Source organism: Zootoca vivipara, chromosome 3, assembly GCF_965207765.1.
Source record: "Zootoca vivipara chromosome 3, rZooViv2.hap1.1, whole genome shotgun sequence".
Lineage (NCBI taxonomy): Eukaryota > Metazoa > Chordata > Lepidosauria > Squamata > Lacertidae > Zootoca > Zootoca vivipara.
Genome location: NC_142586.1, coordinates 17216192 through 17231996, shown reverse-complemented (window position 1 = coordinate 17231996; position 15805 = coordinate 17216192). Strand labels below are relative to the sequence as shown.

Below are 15805 nucleotides of genomic sequence, written 5' to 3'. Positions count from 1 at the left end.
GATAATTTTGCCTGCTTATGGGAAACCACCAATCGTAGCTCAGTTGGGACAGCATGATGAGACATTGGGCAGAAGATTCCTGCATTGCAGGGTGTTGGACTAGATGATCCTTGGAGTCCCTTCCAAATCTGCAATTCTATTATTCTACGATTCTGTGATCCAACATATTTTCATGTAGTCTTGCTTAAGCTAGAAGCTAGTTCATACTGCTGATTTTTGTTGGAGTTTACTGCCATCTTGTGGTCTTATGATTTTATATACAGTATACTGTATATTGGAAACTGCCCAGGGTGGCTGGGGCAACCCAGTCGGATAAGCTGGGTACAAATATGATGATGATGATGTCTGGCCTGGTGTGATAAATTACAGGAACATTGGAAGCTGCCTTATAATTGAATCAGACCATTGGTCCATCTAACTCAGTTTTGTCTACACCAGCAGGCATGCGGGTGGCGCTCTGGTTTAAACCACGAAGCCTCTTGGGCTTGCTGATCAGAAGGTTGGTGGTTCAAATCCCGTACCACTTTAGCTAATGGGGCCTCCCGCTGCCGCCGTCGCACGATATCTGTGCTCTTTCTGAAGCAAAGTTCTTAACCCGAGGTACTATTTCTGGGTTAGCGGGGTCTGTAACCTGAAGCGTCTGTAACCTGAAGCGAGGGACCACTGTAGTGTAGTTGAGAGTAGTGTCAGTTGAGAGTAGTGTCAGTTGAGTGCTGGTGGTTGCTAGGTTGCGGAGGTCCTTGTGACACACCCTTCATTGTGACACCTCCCTCTGCTGGCTCCTTGGTCGCTAGGGCTCTAGAGGCTTAGAGATCTCCTTTGGTTTGATCATTCAGCGAGTGAGAGAGAAAGTGGATGGAGATGTAAGTAGACTTTCTCATCAGCATCTGCATTCTGTGCTGATAATGCTCCTCGTGACACGCCCTTCATTGTGACACCTCCCTCTGCTGGCTCCTTGGTCGCTAGGGCTCTAGAGGCATAGCCATCTCCTTTGGTTTGATCATTCAGCGAGTGAGAGAGAAAGTGGATGGAGATGTAAGTAGACTTTCTCATCAGCATCTGCATTCTGTGCTGGTAGTGCTCCATGACAGTCTTGGGGAACATTTAAAAAATAGGGAGGTCCTAAGGGAAAGCAGAATATTCCGAGATCAAATCAGAAACTGAGACAGCTTCTGTAAATCTGGGACTGTCCCTGGGAAATAGGGGCACTTGGAGGGGGTCCTGGAATTTCCCCTATTCCAAACTCAGTGCTACTGGTGGTACGGAAAGTCAGGGACCTCAGATCTCTGAGAATGAAGCTCTTTCCTCAACATCCTATACTGGCCAGACAACAGGAATCTCTTATCCAGTGCTTGTATATGTATATGTACCGGTATATGTATATGTATATGTATAATGTGTTTAGGGGTTTTATTTATTTATTAATTTATTTATTTATTTAAAAAACACCCTAGGTATAATAGGAAAACATATACAGTAATATTTCTCCAGGCAATTGAACACTGTCATGCAGAAACAATGCTTTCATCAATTCAGTACATCAATTCTGTACTTTTCACTGTTCCAGCAGTCCTTTCAGCACATGACTTCTGACTTCAAAGACAAGGATTAGTAGGTCTGGTCAAAAAGCTTCCCAGCAGTGCGTTTTAAAATATCAGCCACGGGGTTATAACACGGTCACAGCCGAGAATCTATGCAACCAGCCTCTGTTTCCCCCATAAAGGGAGCCAAGATTCTTGAGTTACAGGTAGGTAGCCGTGTTGGTCTGACATAGTCAAAACAAAAAATAAAAAAATCCTTTCCAGTAGCACCTTAGAGACCAACTAAGTTTGTCATAGGTATGAGCTTTCGTGTGCATGCACACTTCTTCAGATGGTATCTGAAGGTATCTGAAGAAGTGTGCATGCACACGAAAGCTCACGCCAATGACAAACTTAGTTGGTCTCTAAGGTGCTACTGGAAGGAATTTTATTATTATTATTATTATTATTATTATTATTATTATTATTATTTGTTTCGAAAGGAATATATCAGTGACTTCAAATCACGTTATGGTCTCCTCACAGAGGACTTGGCTACATCAGTTGCTCTTCCAAATTCATTTTTCATTTTTATTTGACTGTAACCATCCTGGCATCTCTCCAGCTTTGTCCCAATGTGTTCCTCCATGCCTTTGCAAAACCCCAAACACTGCTACAGGGGCGTACCCAGGATCAAAATTAGGGGGGGACAAGGGGTGGGGCCAAGGCACGGGAGGGGAGTGGCCAGAGTGGGAATGTGGGCAGGGCTACGTGGCCTGCGCCTGCCAGCTCTTCCAAGGAGGCGGCCCCAGACTCCCGCTCCCAGCGCGAAGCTGCAGAGTTGCGCAGGGTGCGTAAGACTGGGGCCGCCATGCTGCACCCCTCAGCCTTTTGTTTCTGGGGGGGCAATTGCCCCCCCTGCCTATGCCCATGCACTGCTACACAATTAATCTTATGCCTTTGTTCTTCTCCTCCGCCACCAGCTTACCTCTCCTTGGCTTGCTCCTCAGCCCTCATTTGCTGATGTCATTTCTGATGTTTTGAAGTTCCCAGGACATTTCCCAACACTCTGCAACTTCACCCTCCTACACATCTGCCTACCTTCTCTGCTGTAGCTAATGCGCCTCCCGACTGTACTCCTGGGACCATATGTTTAGCAAAGTGCAGAAATGTTGCCACCGTAGCCTTGGCATACGCCTAAGCTACCCACAAGCACTCATGTCATGCCAGTTTGGAGAGGAAAACTCACATGAAGAAGCTTTTCAGGGTGACACATGCATGTGTGTAGGTAGTGGCAGGAGTTAGGCCAAAATCTGTACAAAAGTGTGAAACAGGAGCTGTTACAAACACCCTCTATGGAGGTCAACCTCATCAATTCAAGTTTACAGATTCAAGAACAGCCGGCTTATGCTTAGAAAGTTTCTTTTTTTATTATTTACAAACGGTACGTTTCTATGGTAAGATCTGCATCTTCCCCAGCAGAAAACTATCAATCCATTAAATACAAAACTTTTCCTTGATTTCTATGTGCTTTTAACTGTATTAAATATCAGTGGCTATAGTGGATAGGGGAAAGTGTGTGTGTGTGTGTGTGTGTGTGTGTGTGTGTGTGTGTGTGTGTGCATGCGCACACTCAGAAACACACACACACCATAATTTAAAAAGTTTGCTTCAGAAACATCCAGGTCACTTAAATAATTGCTCTCCAGCTTTGGAAACGGTGGTGATTTATGGCAGGGGAGTCCAAACTTTTTTAAAGAGGGCCAGATTTGATGAAGTGAACATGCGTGAGGGGCGACCAAAGTTGTTGTCCTCTTTTTTTTAGGATTGCAGTTGTTGAGCTTTTTCTAGGATTTGACACCAAAGTTGTTGAGCAAGAAATAAACTGTCAGATTAAATCAACCAGCGGGCCGGACTTTGGACCTGCCTGGCTTATGGTGACTTGATCCCAAATGTTCGGACTGACAGTTCAGACCAGATATACAGACTTTGCCATGAGTCTCTCAAAGCAGGCATGTGACTATTGAATCAGTCCACATTCTTTTCAGTTGGGGCAACCTCCAGAAACAGCTGAAAATGCATAGTAAATTTTCTTAAGAAGGTGGGGTGGTACTTGTAGTGAATCAGGAGGAAATAAAAGATGATCCCGCTGGAAATGAATAGGATGACGTAAAGGAACTCCATTTGGGGCTGATCAATGATGGGTGCCAACACAAGGTATATAGACGCCATCAGAAAAACTACTGGTATGATGATTGGTACCTGTATGAAAAGAATTTTAATAAAAAATATTATAGACATATCTTTTAGAAGGACACCCCCCCAGGTAACTTTTTTTTTTAATTGCAGGTTGTAGTCCAACAAAATTTGGAGGGCCATTTCTCTCTTTAATCAAGAAAGTGGTGTGTTTTCAGGCATCGCCAAACTTCGGCCCTCCAGATGTTTTGGACTACAATTCCCATCATCCCTGACCACTGTTAGCTAGGGATCATGGGAGTTGCAGGCCAAAACATCTGGGGGGGCCTCAGTTTGGGGATGCCTAGTTTAAGTCGTCTTCTTTTTAAAGGCTCACCTTGTAAGATCTTGGCAATTCTGGTTTCTTAATCTTTAAGTACAGGAGACCAGCGACAGTTGTCCCATAAAAAAGCCAAGCTGTAAAACTGTGCAGAAATAATGTTGGTAGCATTTAGTCTTTCTGGAATTGTAGGGCTCCAATGCAGTTTAGCCCCAGCCAGTATGGCCAACAGTCAGAGTCAAGTGGGGCTGTAGTACAGTAAAAAAAACAAACCACACACACACACACACACACTTACACTTTTATTTCCTTCTCTCCTGCACACAGCTTGAATGGGTGAGAGTGATCTACAATCATTGCTCTCTGTAGGAACTGGATCTTTGGAATATGCTCACCTTATATTTCTGACAGGCCCTGTCTCTGTTATCCTTTTTGCTACCTTTTGAAGACTGTCCTTTTCCCACAAGGCTTTTCAGAGGAGATTGAAATTGTTTTTACTTTTACTTTTCTTCCTCTTTTTACTGCTGTTGCTTTTATGGTTATATTGCATTGGCATGCTTAATGAAATTAATGAATGGATAAAAAGTTGCTATCCACTCTTTCATCGCTTTTAAAACAAGGGGGTGGGGAGGGAAGACTGTGGAAGCAAAAATAGAATTACAGTGGGATCTCGACGTACGAATTTACTCCGTTCCGAATGCACACTCGTAGGTCGAAAACTTCGTAAGTCGAGTTTCCCGTAGGAAACGCGGTTTCCCACAGGAATGCACTGAAAACGGAAAAAATTGTAAGTCGAGGAAACCACATCTAAAAACTCGTAAGTCGAGGAAACTGCATCTAGCCGCAAACGGGTTTTCTGTTCGGATGGCAGAAAAATCTTAAGCGCGCGGCCACTTTTTTCGCTCGTAACTCAAAAACGTCAGATGTTGAATAGCTCGCAAGTCAAGGTCCCAGTGTAATATGATACTGAGAAACCCATGGAGTAATGAGACTGCTAAACATACATACCTGAAAAGGTTCACAATCTGACTGAAGCTTCCGGCTATAACCATAATTATCGACACAGCAGAGGTGAATATGAGAGCAGGAGAAGGTGTAAGGTATCTTATGTGAGCCATAGATAGAATGTCTGGCTGAAATGAAGGCACAAAGTACACAATCATCAACAGGCTAGAAACGTCTTTTTTTTTTTTTCCTCCTTCACTTCGGTGGAGCTTTCTCCAAAGATCAAACACAAGACTGATTAGGAAAAGAGCAATAAACATGGCTGTTGAACTTTGAGAAATAAACAGAAATCCCCACCAGATGATTTCTGTTGCAATACATTTGTTTCATTTCGCATGTCACTGTTTTACCCAACAGCCTGCAAACTTGAAGTCAGGTCTAATCTAAAAAATCCTGGTTCTCCAGAAACTTAACTTGAATGGAAGCCCATTGAATAATAGAATCATAGAGTTGGAAGAGATTCCAAAGACCATCTAGTCAGATCAGAGGATAAACCACATCAAGGCACCAGGGGATGTCATATGTGTGCACAAGAGAACCACAATGTTATATTTTATTATGCTTTTATATTTGTTGGAAATTGCCTAGAGCGGCTGGTGCAGTCAGTCAGATGGGGGGGGGTTAATTACTACTACTACTATACTACTTGACTATTGGCACAGGTTGTCTACCACAGTGATAATTCTCTTACAAAAGAGAAAAGATGTGAGCAATCACATAAAAAGGGAAGGAAAATCAGAGTATAGAATTCCTCACCTCATAAATGTCTCGTATTTTTAGCCTTTTATATAGGTTCCTTCCCCGCAAAAAAAGAATTGCAACTGCTGCCCTAGCTGATTGGTAAAGGTAAAGGGACCCCTGACCATTAGGTCCAGTTGTGACCGACTTTGGGGTTGCGGCACTCATCTCGTGTTATTGGCCGAGGGAGCTGGTGTACAGCTTCCAGGTCATGTGGCCAGCATGACTAAGCCATTTCTGGCGAACCAAAGCAGTGCACGGAAAGGCTGTTTACCTTCCTGCTGTAGTGGTACCTATTTATCTACTTGCACTTTGATGTGCTTTCGAACTGCTAGGTTGGCAGGAGCTGGGACCAAGCAACAGGAGCTCACCCCCTCACAGGGATTTGAACCGCCGACCTTCTGATTGGCAAGCCCTAGGCTCTGTGGTTTAACCCACAGTGCCACCCGCATCCTAGCTGATTGGTAGGCAGCCACATAAGTCCACAGAATATTGTCATGACCCAGAATCCAGCGACTATCAAGACTAGGAGTCAGAGGCTGCAGAGGCTCCAGCTAAATAGTAAGACCAGGTGCAGGGCTTTGAGGCTGCCTGAGCCCGAGGCTGACAACTATGAACCATCAGAAGAACCTCCTATATTTGCAGGGCAGAGCCTGGACCCATACAGGCACCTTTGCCTGAGCCTATGGACCATAATAACTTCCACAGAATCTCACCAGTCCCGCAAAACAGAAAGTACACCGCACAGGAGGCTAGAGAATGGAGGAGGAGTGCCCATCTTTAGGCCAGATGGTTGCCCCTTTAAGAATATAAAGTTGGTCACAAGAGGGCAAAGCCTGGGAGAGTTGTCTGGAGGCAGAAGCTTAAAAGGGCTCCCGTCTGTTCACTCTGAGCTCTCCAGGGTGCTTCTGTGCCTGACCTGCCTTCTCTGTGGGGTTTGGCATCAGACCAGAACATTACACAGAAGAGTCAAACATACATGTAATAGTAAGAGATGGGTTTCGCTTGGCTTGCATTGCAATGGATGTAAGAGACTAAACCATTGTTTCACACACACACACACACACACACACAGGAATATCAGTAGGTTCACAGCTCTTACCATATGGCCTTCTCTTGCCGCAATATAACACATGCGGCCTCCGCTGAAGAATGTTCCGTTCGCTGATCCAAATGAAGACAGTGCAACGGACAACGACATCAGCCAGACCCAGCTACCGAGGACCTTGTTCCTAAAGAGGGGGATGGAGAAATGATTGTGACAAGATGGCTAAGAAGGGAAACTTGTTTCGTTAAACCACACACTCAACTAATGCGGCAGGAGGTATTACTGGAAAGGCAAGCCAGTAGGAGTGGAGGCAATTTTAATGTGAAGCTCCCTAGTTTGCACTTCCTGGAACAATCGGTAAATAAAAACACAGCTAGCCTTCAAGATTTGCACATCTCTGCATTTCACAACGCAATTTTGCAAACGAATAATGCATACAAAATGCATATATCAGGGTAAGATGAGAATGAAAATGCACATAATAGTGCAAAATTCATAAATAATGAGTCTTCTGTTTGGAGAGCTGTCTGGTCCAGCTCCAATTAAGAACCTTACGGAGGAAGACAGAAGCCTTGGAGGTTGTCTGTCATTAGCAGCACCAAGACAGCAGCCTTCAAAGGCACATAGCTCACCTGAACTGTCTTCCTTGATGAAGTTAGATGTATTTCATTCTACTGAAATTATAGTTATGATTTTTCATCTATGCTTATGAATTAGCATAGACAAATTATGTGCAAATATTGTGTTCTCTCTTGTTTTCTCTTTGGGTGACGAGTTTCCTCTCTTTTTGATAATGTGTAAGTGGTCACCCTAATCTGCTCTAGGAGATACACAGTTCTGTTTAATGCACCATTTAGTTCTTCCATCCCCTTGTTGCCTTCTCCCTGGAATGACAGGAGAGGGCGTAGGACTTTAAGGGGGGTTCAGAGAACTGTAACAGATGAAAACGGTAACAAATAACTTGTTAATCAGGAGTAATAGGGAATGCAGTGCATGGAAAAGTTGTCTTGACACAGTGAAATGAGCTTTGTCACTTGTCTCAGTCTATATTTATCACGTGAATGGGTATTAACATAAACTCTATAAAAAGATGCATCATAAGCATTATGTGGGGCAAGTGTTTATAATGCGCAGACTGAACACCAGCTTTTAAAGGCTTGAACGTTTCTGAGATGATCACTATATATAGGCAGGTTGATGCTTTGCAATTGACTATTTCACTTCTTTTGTCTTTGCAGAACAATATCGTCTCGTGCACACTCAGACCCCAGGCTTGTGTAAAAACCCAACACCTTCACTGCCCACTTTGTGTAGCAGAGATCATCCCTAGGAAAGCTCGAAACACACACACAAAAATAATCTTCAGGGTGTCATAGGATGCTTTGTTGCTTTTTTCCAGACAGCAGCAGCTAAAGGTGTGTGTGTGTGTGTGTGTGTGTGTGTGTGTGTGTGTGTGTGTGTTGCATATACACATGCATATTAACACAGGCATGTAATAACTGATGTGACTTGGTTGTGCAAACTTATTTTATTTTGACTGAGAGTTCAGGGAAACTTGAAAGCCTGAAATAGCCTTAACTATTGGTTGTATCCAACCAAGTCATCCTGTTAGCACAAGGACTTCTGCCTGTGCAACAGGACTTCCTCTCCCTCTCACCCCTAAGTATTGTGACACCCCCCCAAAAAAATCTGTTCTGTGCCCCCCCCATCCTCTGGAAAAGCAGAGGGAAATGGGGGAGAACAAGGAGAGGGAGTTCTATTTAACAGGTGGAAGTCCATGCAGTAAAGGGATGACTTCATTGGATACAACCCATAACCAGGCATCACTGTGTCTTATTTCAGTTTGGCTTTCACAATCTGTTCTCACAATTCTACGTTCCTCAGTTCCACATCCCAGTTTTTCTAAGCTGGAGGGCTGACACGGTGGATTATGGTATTCCTGAGACAAGTGGAGTATAGTATTCCATTGACAAGATCCCCATAGGCAGTGTGCTTTTGGCTTTCCCTTCCTCCTCTTCTCGAAATTGCAGCATCCGCTGCAGCTTGTCAGGTGGGGCAGAGCCTTAGGCTAGGTTCCTAGCAAGTGGGTCACTTACCCTGAGGGAGAAGCATAAAGTGGAGGAGAAGTTGATGCATTGCAAACACAATGGCAGAGACAATCGGGGGCTCCTGCTGGCGTGTTCGCACCATGCCGACATCCCCACCACCTTGCTGCTCCCCCTCTTGGCAGGCAACAGCATCTCATCTGCTTGGAAGCTCCTGCACCCATTTCTGCATTTCTTCCAGGATTCTATACTAGAGAGTAGATACTTGACACACTCGGGAAAAATACAATTTCCTTATCAGTTGCAGCAATGTGGGGTGATGTGCAACGGTAACAGAAAAGCCACTTTCATCCAGCCTGCAGCTGAACGTAGATTTGCAAGAACTGCAGAACGAATAACATTGGGTTGCTTTGGGTGAATATGTAGGTAAGTCTTCAGAGCTCTGGAGCATCACTCACCCCCACGTAATGGCCACAGCACCTGAAGACAGAAGTTCGGCAGGAGTCATGGCTGCAAAATAGCTCACATTTACCAGCAAATAGAAGCAGGTAACTAGAGGAATAGCAATCATCATGGCCCTTGGAAGGTTCACCTGGAGAAAGAGTAAAGAAAAGCAAACTAGGTCTGATATGCACCTCTAGATTTGTACATTTTTACTGAACACACACAGAGAGAGACAGACACGGAATCGTTTCCTCCAAAGGCCCCCAAGCAAAGAGCTGTATCCAACAAGTTTTAAACTCAAAGTAAACCCATTGAAATTAGTGAGCATCAGTAAGTTGTGTTCATTAATTTAAATGGGTCCACTCTGAGCATGGTAGGTCAGGGGTCAGCAAACTTTTCAGCCGTGGGCCGGTCCACCGTCCCTCAGACCATGTGGTGAGCTGGACTATATTTTGAAAGAAAAAAAATGAAGAATTCCTATGCCCCACAAATAACCCAGAGATGCATTTTAAATAAAAGCACACATTCTACTCATGTAAAAACACCAGGCAGGCCCCAGAAATAACCCAGAGATGCATTTTAAATAAAAGCACACATTCTACTCATGTAAAAACATGCTGATTCCCAGACCGTCGGTGGGCCAGATTGAGAAGGTGATTGGGCCGCATCTAGCCCCCAGGCCTTAGGTTGCCTACCTCTGATGGTAGGCATTTGATACAAGCCAGGAGATTGCGGGATCCAGGAAACTAAGAAGCATATACAAACTAGTGATGATCCTAGAAAGCTTCCAACAGTTCAGTCCTTTCTACACTGCTCATTTTCACTAGTTGGAGGTCATATTTTTGTAATGTTATAGAGAGATAGGCAGACTGCATAATTAAGGCTGCAGTCCTATGTACACTTACCGGGGAGTAAGTCTTAATGCATTCAGTTGGACTTACTTTTGAGCAGACATGCCTAGGCACACTTACATTTATGTAGGGCTTCTAGCAGTCAATTTTGGGAACTGTAGGTCCATGGGCATACACAGCGCGGGGCAGGGGGGGCAGCTGCCCCCCCCCCAGAAGCAAAAAAGGGAGAACACAGCACGACAGGCAGGGACGCTGTCAGCTGTGCTCCACCTCGGCTTGCTCGGCTGAAGCGAAACGGCAGCAGCGGCAGCGAAGCTGCCTCTGTCGAGGGAAACCTGGACCTGGACCTGGGCTAACTTCAGCCCCCACTCCTTCAAGTCACAGCGAGCACAGCACAGAAAGTGCTGCCCCACAATGCTCTGCGGCACTTCATTTGCATGCCCCCACCCTAGTTTTGATCCTGGGTATGCCCATGTGTAGTTCTGTGAAGGGAATAGGGATCTCCCAGCAACTCTCAGCACCCTTATCAAGCCACAGTTCCCATGATTATCTGGGGAAAGCACAACTGTTCAAAGTAGTGTCATACTGGTTTAAATGTACCACGCAGATACACCAACTTGGCTTAAAATCTAACCTAGTTAAGAGCTCAGGATAATTCAAAAGCTTGCCCACTATTTTGGGACATTTTTGTTGTATTGCCCAATTTTGGATTCGTAGGACTAGTATCTGTTTTCCTGAATGGATCATCTGTTTTTTCCTCACTCCTCCACTCTCTCCTTTAGAGCAAATGCATCTGCATCGTCACTTACTTGGCTGATGGTATAATCTGCACATCTTTAGGAAATGAATAGTGAAAGCTGACACTGATTGACTAAAAGGCATTCTATAACCTTAGACTTTGCTTACTATTTAAGCTATAAGTGGTAAAAGGTATCAATGTTCAGCTTGCACACGTATCGGAGCTGTAAGCTGCAATTTACAAGTTTGAACTTCAAATCCCAGCTGAGACCTTGGATTGTTGGCCCCTGCTACTGTAAACCACTTGGAAAGCTGCAATTCATAGATTCATGTTCTGTGAACTCAAAAATTTTGTTATGATATTTGTATGCCTTGCGACTGAGTGCTGCGATCTCATGTCATAAATGCAAAATTTTAGGAACCTCCTCCTTTTGCCAACCATTGTTTTCATTTAAGGAGGCTCCCATCGCATCCCTCTAAAGAGCAAAAACAAGATAACAAGGGAGCAAAGTTATCAGCCCAGGGCTGAAAATCAACAATTTGCAATGTTTGAAAATGATGGCTTCACTGTCCTCTCCCTACATGACTCCAATATTTGCTCATCTCCCCCAACCCTCTGGAGCTGATTTTTGCGCGTACATGGAGCTGTAGAGAAAAAGAGGGGAGTGGAAAGTTGCCTGGCAAAAGCGGAAGTCTGCTGTGCCAGTCAAATAATACAACCCACAAATAACCACTTATGAGAATGTGCCCAGAACAGAGATATGCAAGTGATACATTTACAAATTAAAGCCATCAAGGTAACATAATTGAATCAAATGCTACCACACTTGTCTGAAAAGCAAGTACAGTAATCTATGACTCAGAGAATCCATCTAGGTAAGTGAGAATTCCAACTGAATTGAATGGATAAAAGAGTTTTAGCAAAAGTAATTTCACACTTTATTTCTACAGCCACATTGGGTGTCAGTGAAATTTCAAATACAGTATGCCAGAGTACAACATTATGCAAGATTACTGGTGAGCATTTTGCCACGTGTATGTGTAGAAACCCACTGCCTATGATGCTTTTCTAGCCTAGGTATGCATGGCTCTTATATATTCACAATTTCACAGCGATCAGTATATATTCTAGAACTGTGCACCTTCCGTAGTCCAGATCCCAATTTGGCCCTCTGGAAGCAGCCTGATTCAGTCTGAAGGCTGTTCATTTTGCTTCTGGTCTGTGTCTGAATCCTGTTTTGGAAAAATGAAGCACCATTCCTCCCCCATGTCTTCAATATTATAGAGAATTTTTTTTAATGGCTCTCTTTCTCTCTCTCATTGTTGGAAGTGTTGGGATGTAACTCAGATTGTATTGGTTTGCATGGGGAAAGAGGAGACAGAGAGAGGAACCTCCAAACTTCCTAAAGCGTCTCAGTCCTTTGTCTATGCTGACCCTATTTAACTCTAAAGCAATCACACCGAATCTCTTGATATAAAAAATAAGGCTACATTTATTACAGGAAATACACGCTTAGATAGTAAAGGGTTTCTAGTTCTAGTTAAGTTACAGGTAGGTAGCCGTGTTGGTCTGACGAAGTGTGCATGCACACGAAAGCTCATACCAAAATAAAAACTTAGTTGGTCTTTAAGGTGCTACTGAAGGATTTTTTTTATTTTAGTTCTAGTTAAGTTGGAGATGCAATGGGACATGCCTGCTCCTTGATCTGGCTTCATAAGGGCTAGTTACTTGCTGTTTTGTTTTTTTAAAAATGAAGCCAGGCCCACAAATAGGCCAACCAGCTATTGACTGGCATGTTCAGAATGCAAGCAAAACTCAAGACACATGGGCTATATGGCAACTCATGTGAAATCTGCCAATCTAAGTACAAATACATACATATACGTACACAATATAAAACATAAACAATTCAGTGTTCTATCTCTATCATCTCTCTCTCATCATTATCACCATCTATTCTCCACTCACCTCCGGCTTCTTAATCTCCTCAGTCACATAATTCAAGTTGTTCCATCCATCGAAAGACCAAAGCCCTTGATAGAACGCAATCCCGATAACCCCGGCTTCCAACCTTGTGTTTTGAAAGGCATTCTGGAAACGGTGCGTTTCCCCCTGAATGAGCAGCACCACGCCTCCCACCACAATGACCAGCAACGCCAACAGTTTGGCCACTGTGAATACGTTCATGACAGAGGTGGCCAGCCTGACGCTGAGGCAGTTGATGAGAGTTAAAAGCAGGATACAGGCCACAGCTGTGCATTTGACCGCTACCTGGGGTGAAGGGCACCCAGGATGAAAGGCGGCCACAGTGTATTCAGCAAAGCTCAGGGAGATGGCCGTCACGCCGGCGGGTCTCACGACAATGACAGAGGTAAAGGCAAAGAGAAAAGCGGGGAGGGAGCCAAAGGTCCGCAGGATGTAGATATATTCGCCTCCCGACTCTTTAATTAAAGTTCCCAGTTCAGCATAGGACAGGGCCCCACAAGTGGACAATAAGCCACAGGACGCCCAAATGATGAGGCTGCCGGCCAGGCTGCCTATGTTACGCAGCACCCACTCCGGGGACATGAAAATCCCTGAACCAATCATGGTGCCAGCAATTAATGACACTGCGCTGGCCAGCCCAATCTCTCGCTTCAGTTTCAACATCTCAGTTGCTGTGCTCGGCTGAGCGCTGGCTGACCCTGGTCGGCTTGGTCTTCCCTTTCCCATTATGAAACTAATAGGATTTGCTTCTTGAGAATCAGGATGTGACAGCAGTGAAATAATAAAAAGAGAGCTTTCCCTTCTAAGTTAATGATTATATGCAGCCAGCAAAAAAAAGAAAAAAAGAAAGAGGTGTCTTGCCATGTGCGACTCTGGCAATTGAGTTCCTTGAAGTATTTCCTCGTATTGGCTTGTTTTAAGAATTGCTGAGAATTACAAGGAGGCAGGAGGAGGCAAGAGTGTTTGTTTTGTTTTGATACAGGCCCTGTTGATGTCTTCATATTGAGCCCTTCTGTGCAAGCAAAAAAAAAAAAAAGCAAGAAGATTTCTCTCTCTCTTTTGGGTTTCACAGGCTGGTGAGCTTTGTGCCTCCTGCTTCTGGTGAGATTGGCGACAGATAAGCTGCCACCCTCCCTGTACTTTATTCTTTGTGACTGATTAATAAAAGCCACTTGAGGATAGTTCACAGCCAGCTCTGTCGTTGGTTGTGTTCACTACACGCCATACATCAAAGCACATTGCTTCCCGCAAAGAATTCTGGGAAGGGGAGTTTATTCCTTGCAGCACCCTTAACAAACGGCAGGTCCCAGGTTGCTTTGGGAGAAACTTTGTGCTTTCAAAATGCTTTAAATGTGTTGTGCGGATGTGACCGTATAGATTATTGTTATTCTGTTAGTACCTTTATTTGTCACTTACTGCAAAAATGTCTCAAAGCAACTTTCAATTAAAAAAGCATACATTAAAAAAAACCTAAAATACTTCATAAAATAAATAATATTAAAATGAAATAACATTTCCGACTACGTATATTTTTAAACACCATTTTATGCCTGATCATGTGAATGAAACAAGTTTATCAACTGCACAAATAAGAAGCAACCAAAAAATGAGCACAACACATTCAAGAAGTTTGTTTGTTTATGTAGAACAGAGTTGTGCAACCTCATACGCTGTTGCTGTTGTTGTTGTTGCCCTGCCCATCTGCCTGGGTTGCCCCAGCCACTCTGGATGGCTTCCAACACACACAGAAACATAAGAAAACATTAAACATTTAAAAAAATAACTTCCATATACAAGGCTAACTTCAGACATCATCTAAAGGTTGCATAGTTACTTATCTCGGTGGTCACATAACTCCATAGCCTCCAACATTTTGCCGATGAAAATAGGGATGTCCTAAGGAAAAGCAGCACATTCCAGGATCAAATAAAAAACTGGGATGGCTCCTGTAAATCCGGAATGTCCCTGGGAAATATGGACACTTGGAGGATCTGCAACCTTCCAGCAAGTAAACTAGAATGATGCATACATAGCTAACTTTAATCAAAATTTGAGTTAAAGCTACTAAAATAATCCTGACCATGACCTATTTTTCAATTTTTACCATGCGGGCTATACAGCCTGGGCTGTATTTACAACCAAGATCATCCTCTGCCCCCATGAAAACAAACTGCCCACTTCAATACCTGGGGAAAACACTGGCTCCTGCTTGAAAAACCCTCTGTTTGAAAGTGCCATTTCATTTCATAAGTATGTCATTATAAAGAGTTGTCATGCCAAGGGAGGATCTGCATTAGAGAAGACTGAATGGGTGCGTCTGTGTATCTTTATTGTGTTGCATTTAGGTGCAATATTAACGGCAGACCTTGAGGCCGTCGGTTCTGATATCACCTATCCTACTTTCATGTTTTCTGGAGAGTGGATGTACCATGGGAAGAAAGTGAGTTTATCATTTTGCATGGGGATTATTGGAATGTCATGATAGCTCTGAATGAAGTCAGTGACTTGCATGTGATCTTTATCTGTTTATGACCTTTTGCACCTTTTAATGAAGGCATGGCCAGAATCTAAAAGGTTAGGCATCCCACATTTTAAAAACAGCTATTTCTGTTTTTTTGTTTTTTTAAAAAAGCATCAGTACACTCCATAGAGATTCTGCGGTTGAATTGTTACAGCTAAACTCCCTTTGTACCAACCACCTGTTGCCATCTACTGGTCTTCAACCAGTAAAGCAACCAGATTTTACAAAATGTGACTACCAGTACTTCAGTGTATCTGAAGAAGTGTGCATGCACGCGAAAGCTCATACCAAAATAAAAAAACTTAGATGGTCTTTAAGGTGCTGCTGGAAGGAATTTTTTTATTTTGTTTGGACTACGTCAGACCAACACGGCTACCTACCTGTACCGGTACT

The 15805-nt window shown here is 43.7% G+C and overlaps 1 protein-coding gene across 1 annotated transcript; it reads right to left on the bottom strand.

Annotated features, from left to right (window-relative positions):
- Positions 1–2925: 2925 nt before the first annotated feature.
- On the bottom strand, positions 2926–13929 carry LOC118082460 (b(0,+)-type amino acid transporter 1). Its single transcript, XM_035109992.3, has 6 exons — positions 12874–13929; positions 9330–9463; positions 6881–7010; positions 5044–5168; positions 4093–4180; positions 2926–3782 (listed from the first exon to the last, which is right to left on the bottom strand). Exons 1-6 carry the CDS (start codon positions 13615–13617, stop codon positions 3549–3551), a joined length of 1455 nt encoding a protein of 484 aa, XP_034965883.1. The 5' UTR covers positions 13618–13929; the 3' UTR covers positions 2926–3548.
- Positions 13930–15805: the final 1876 nt, after the last annotated feature.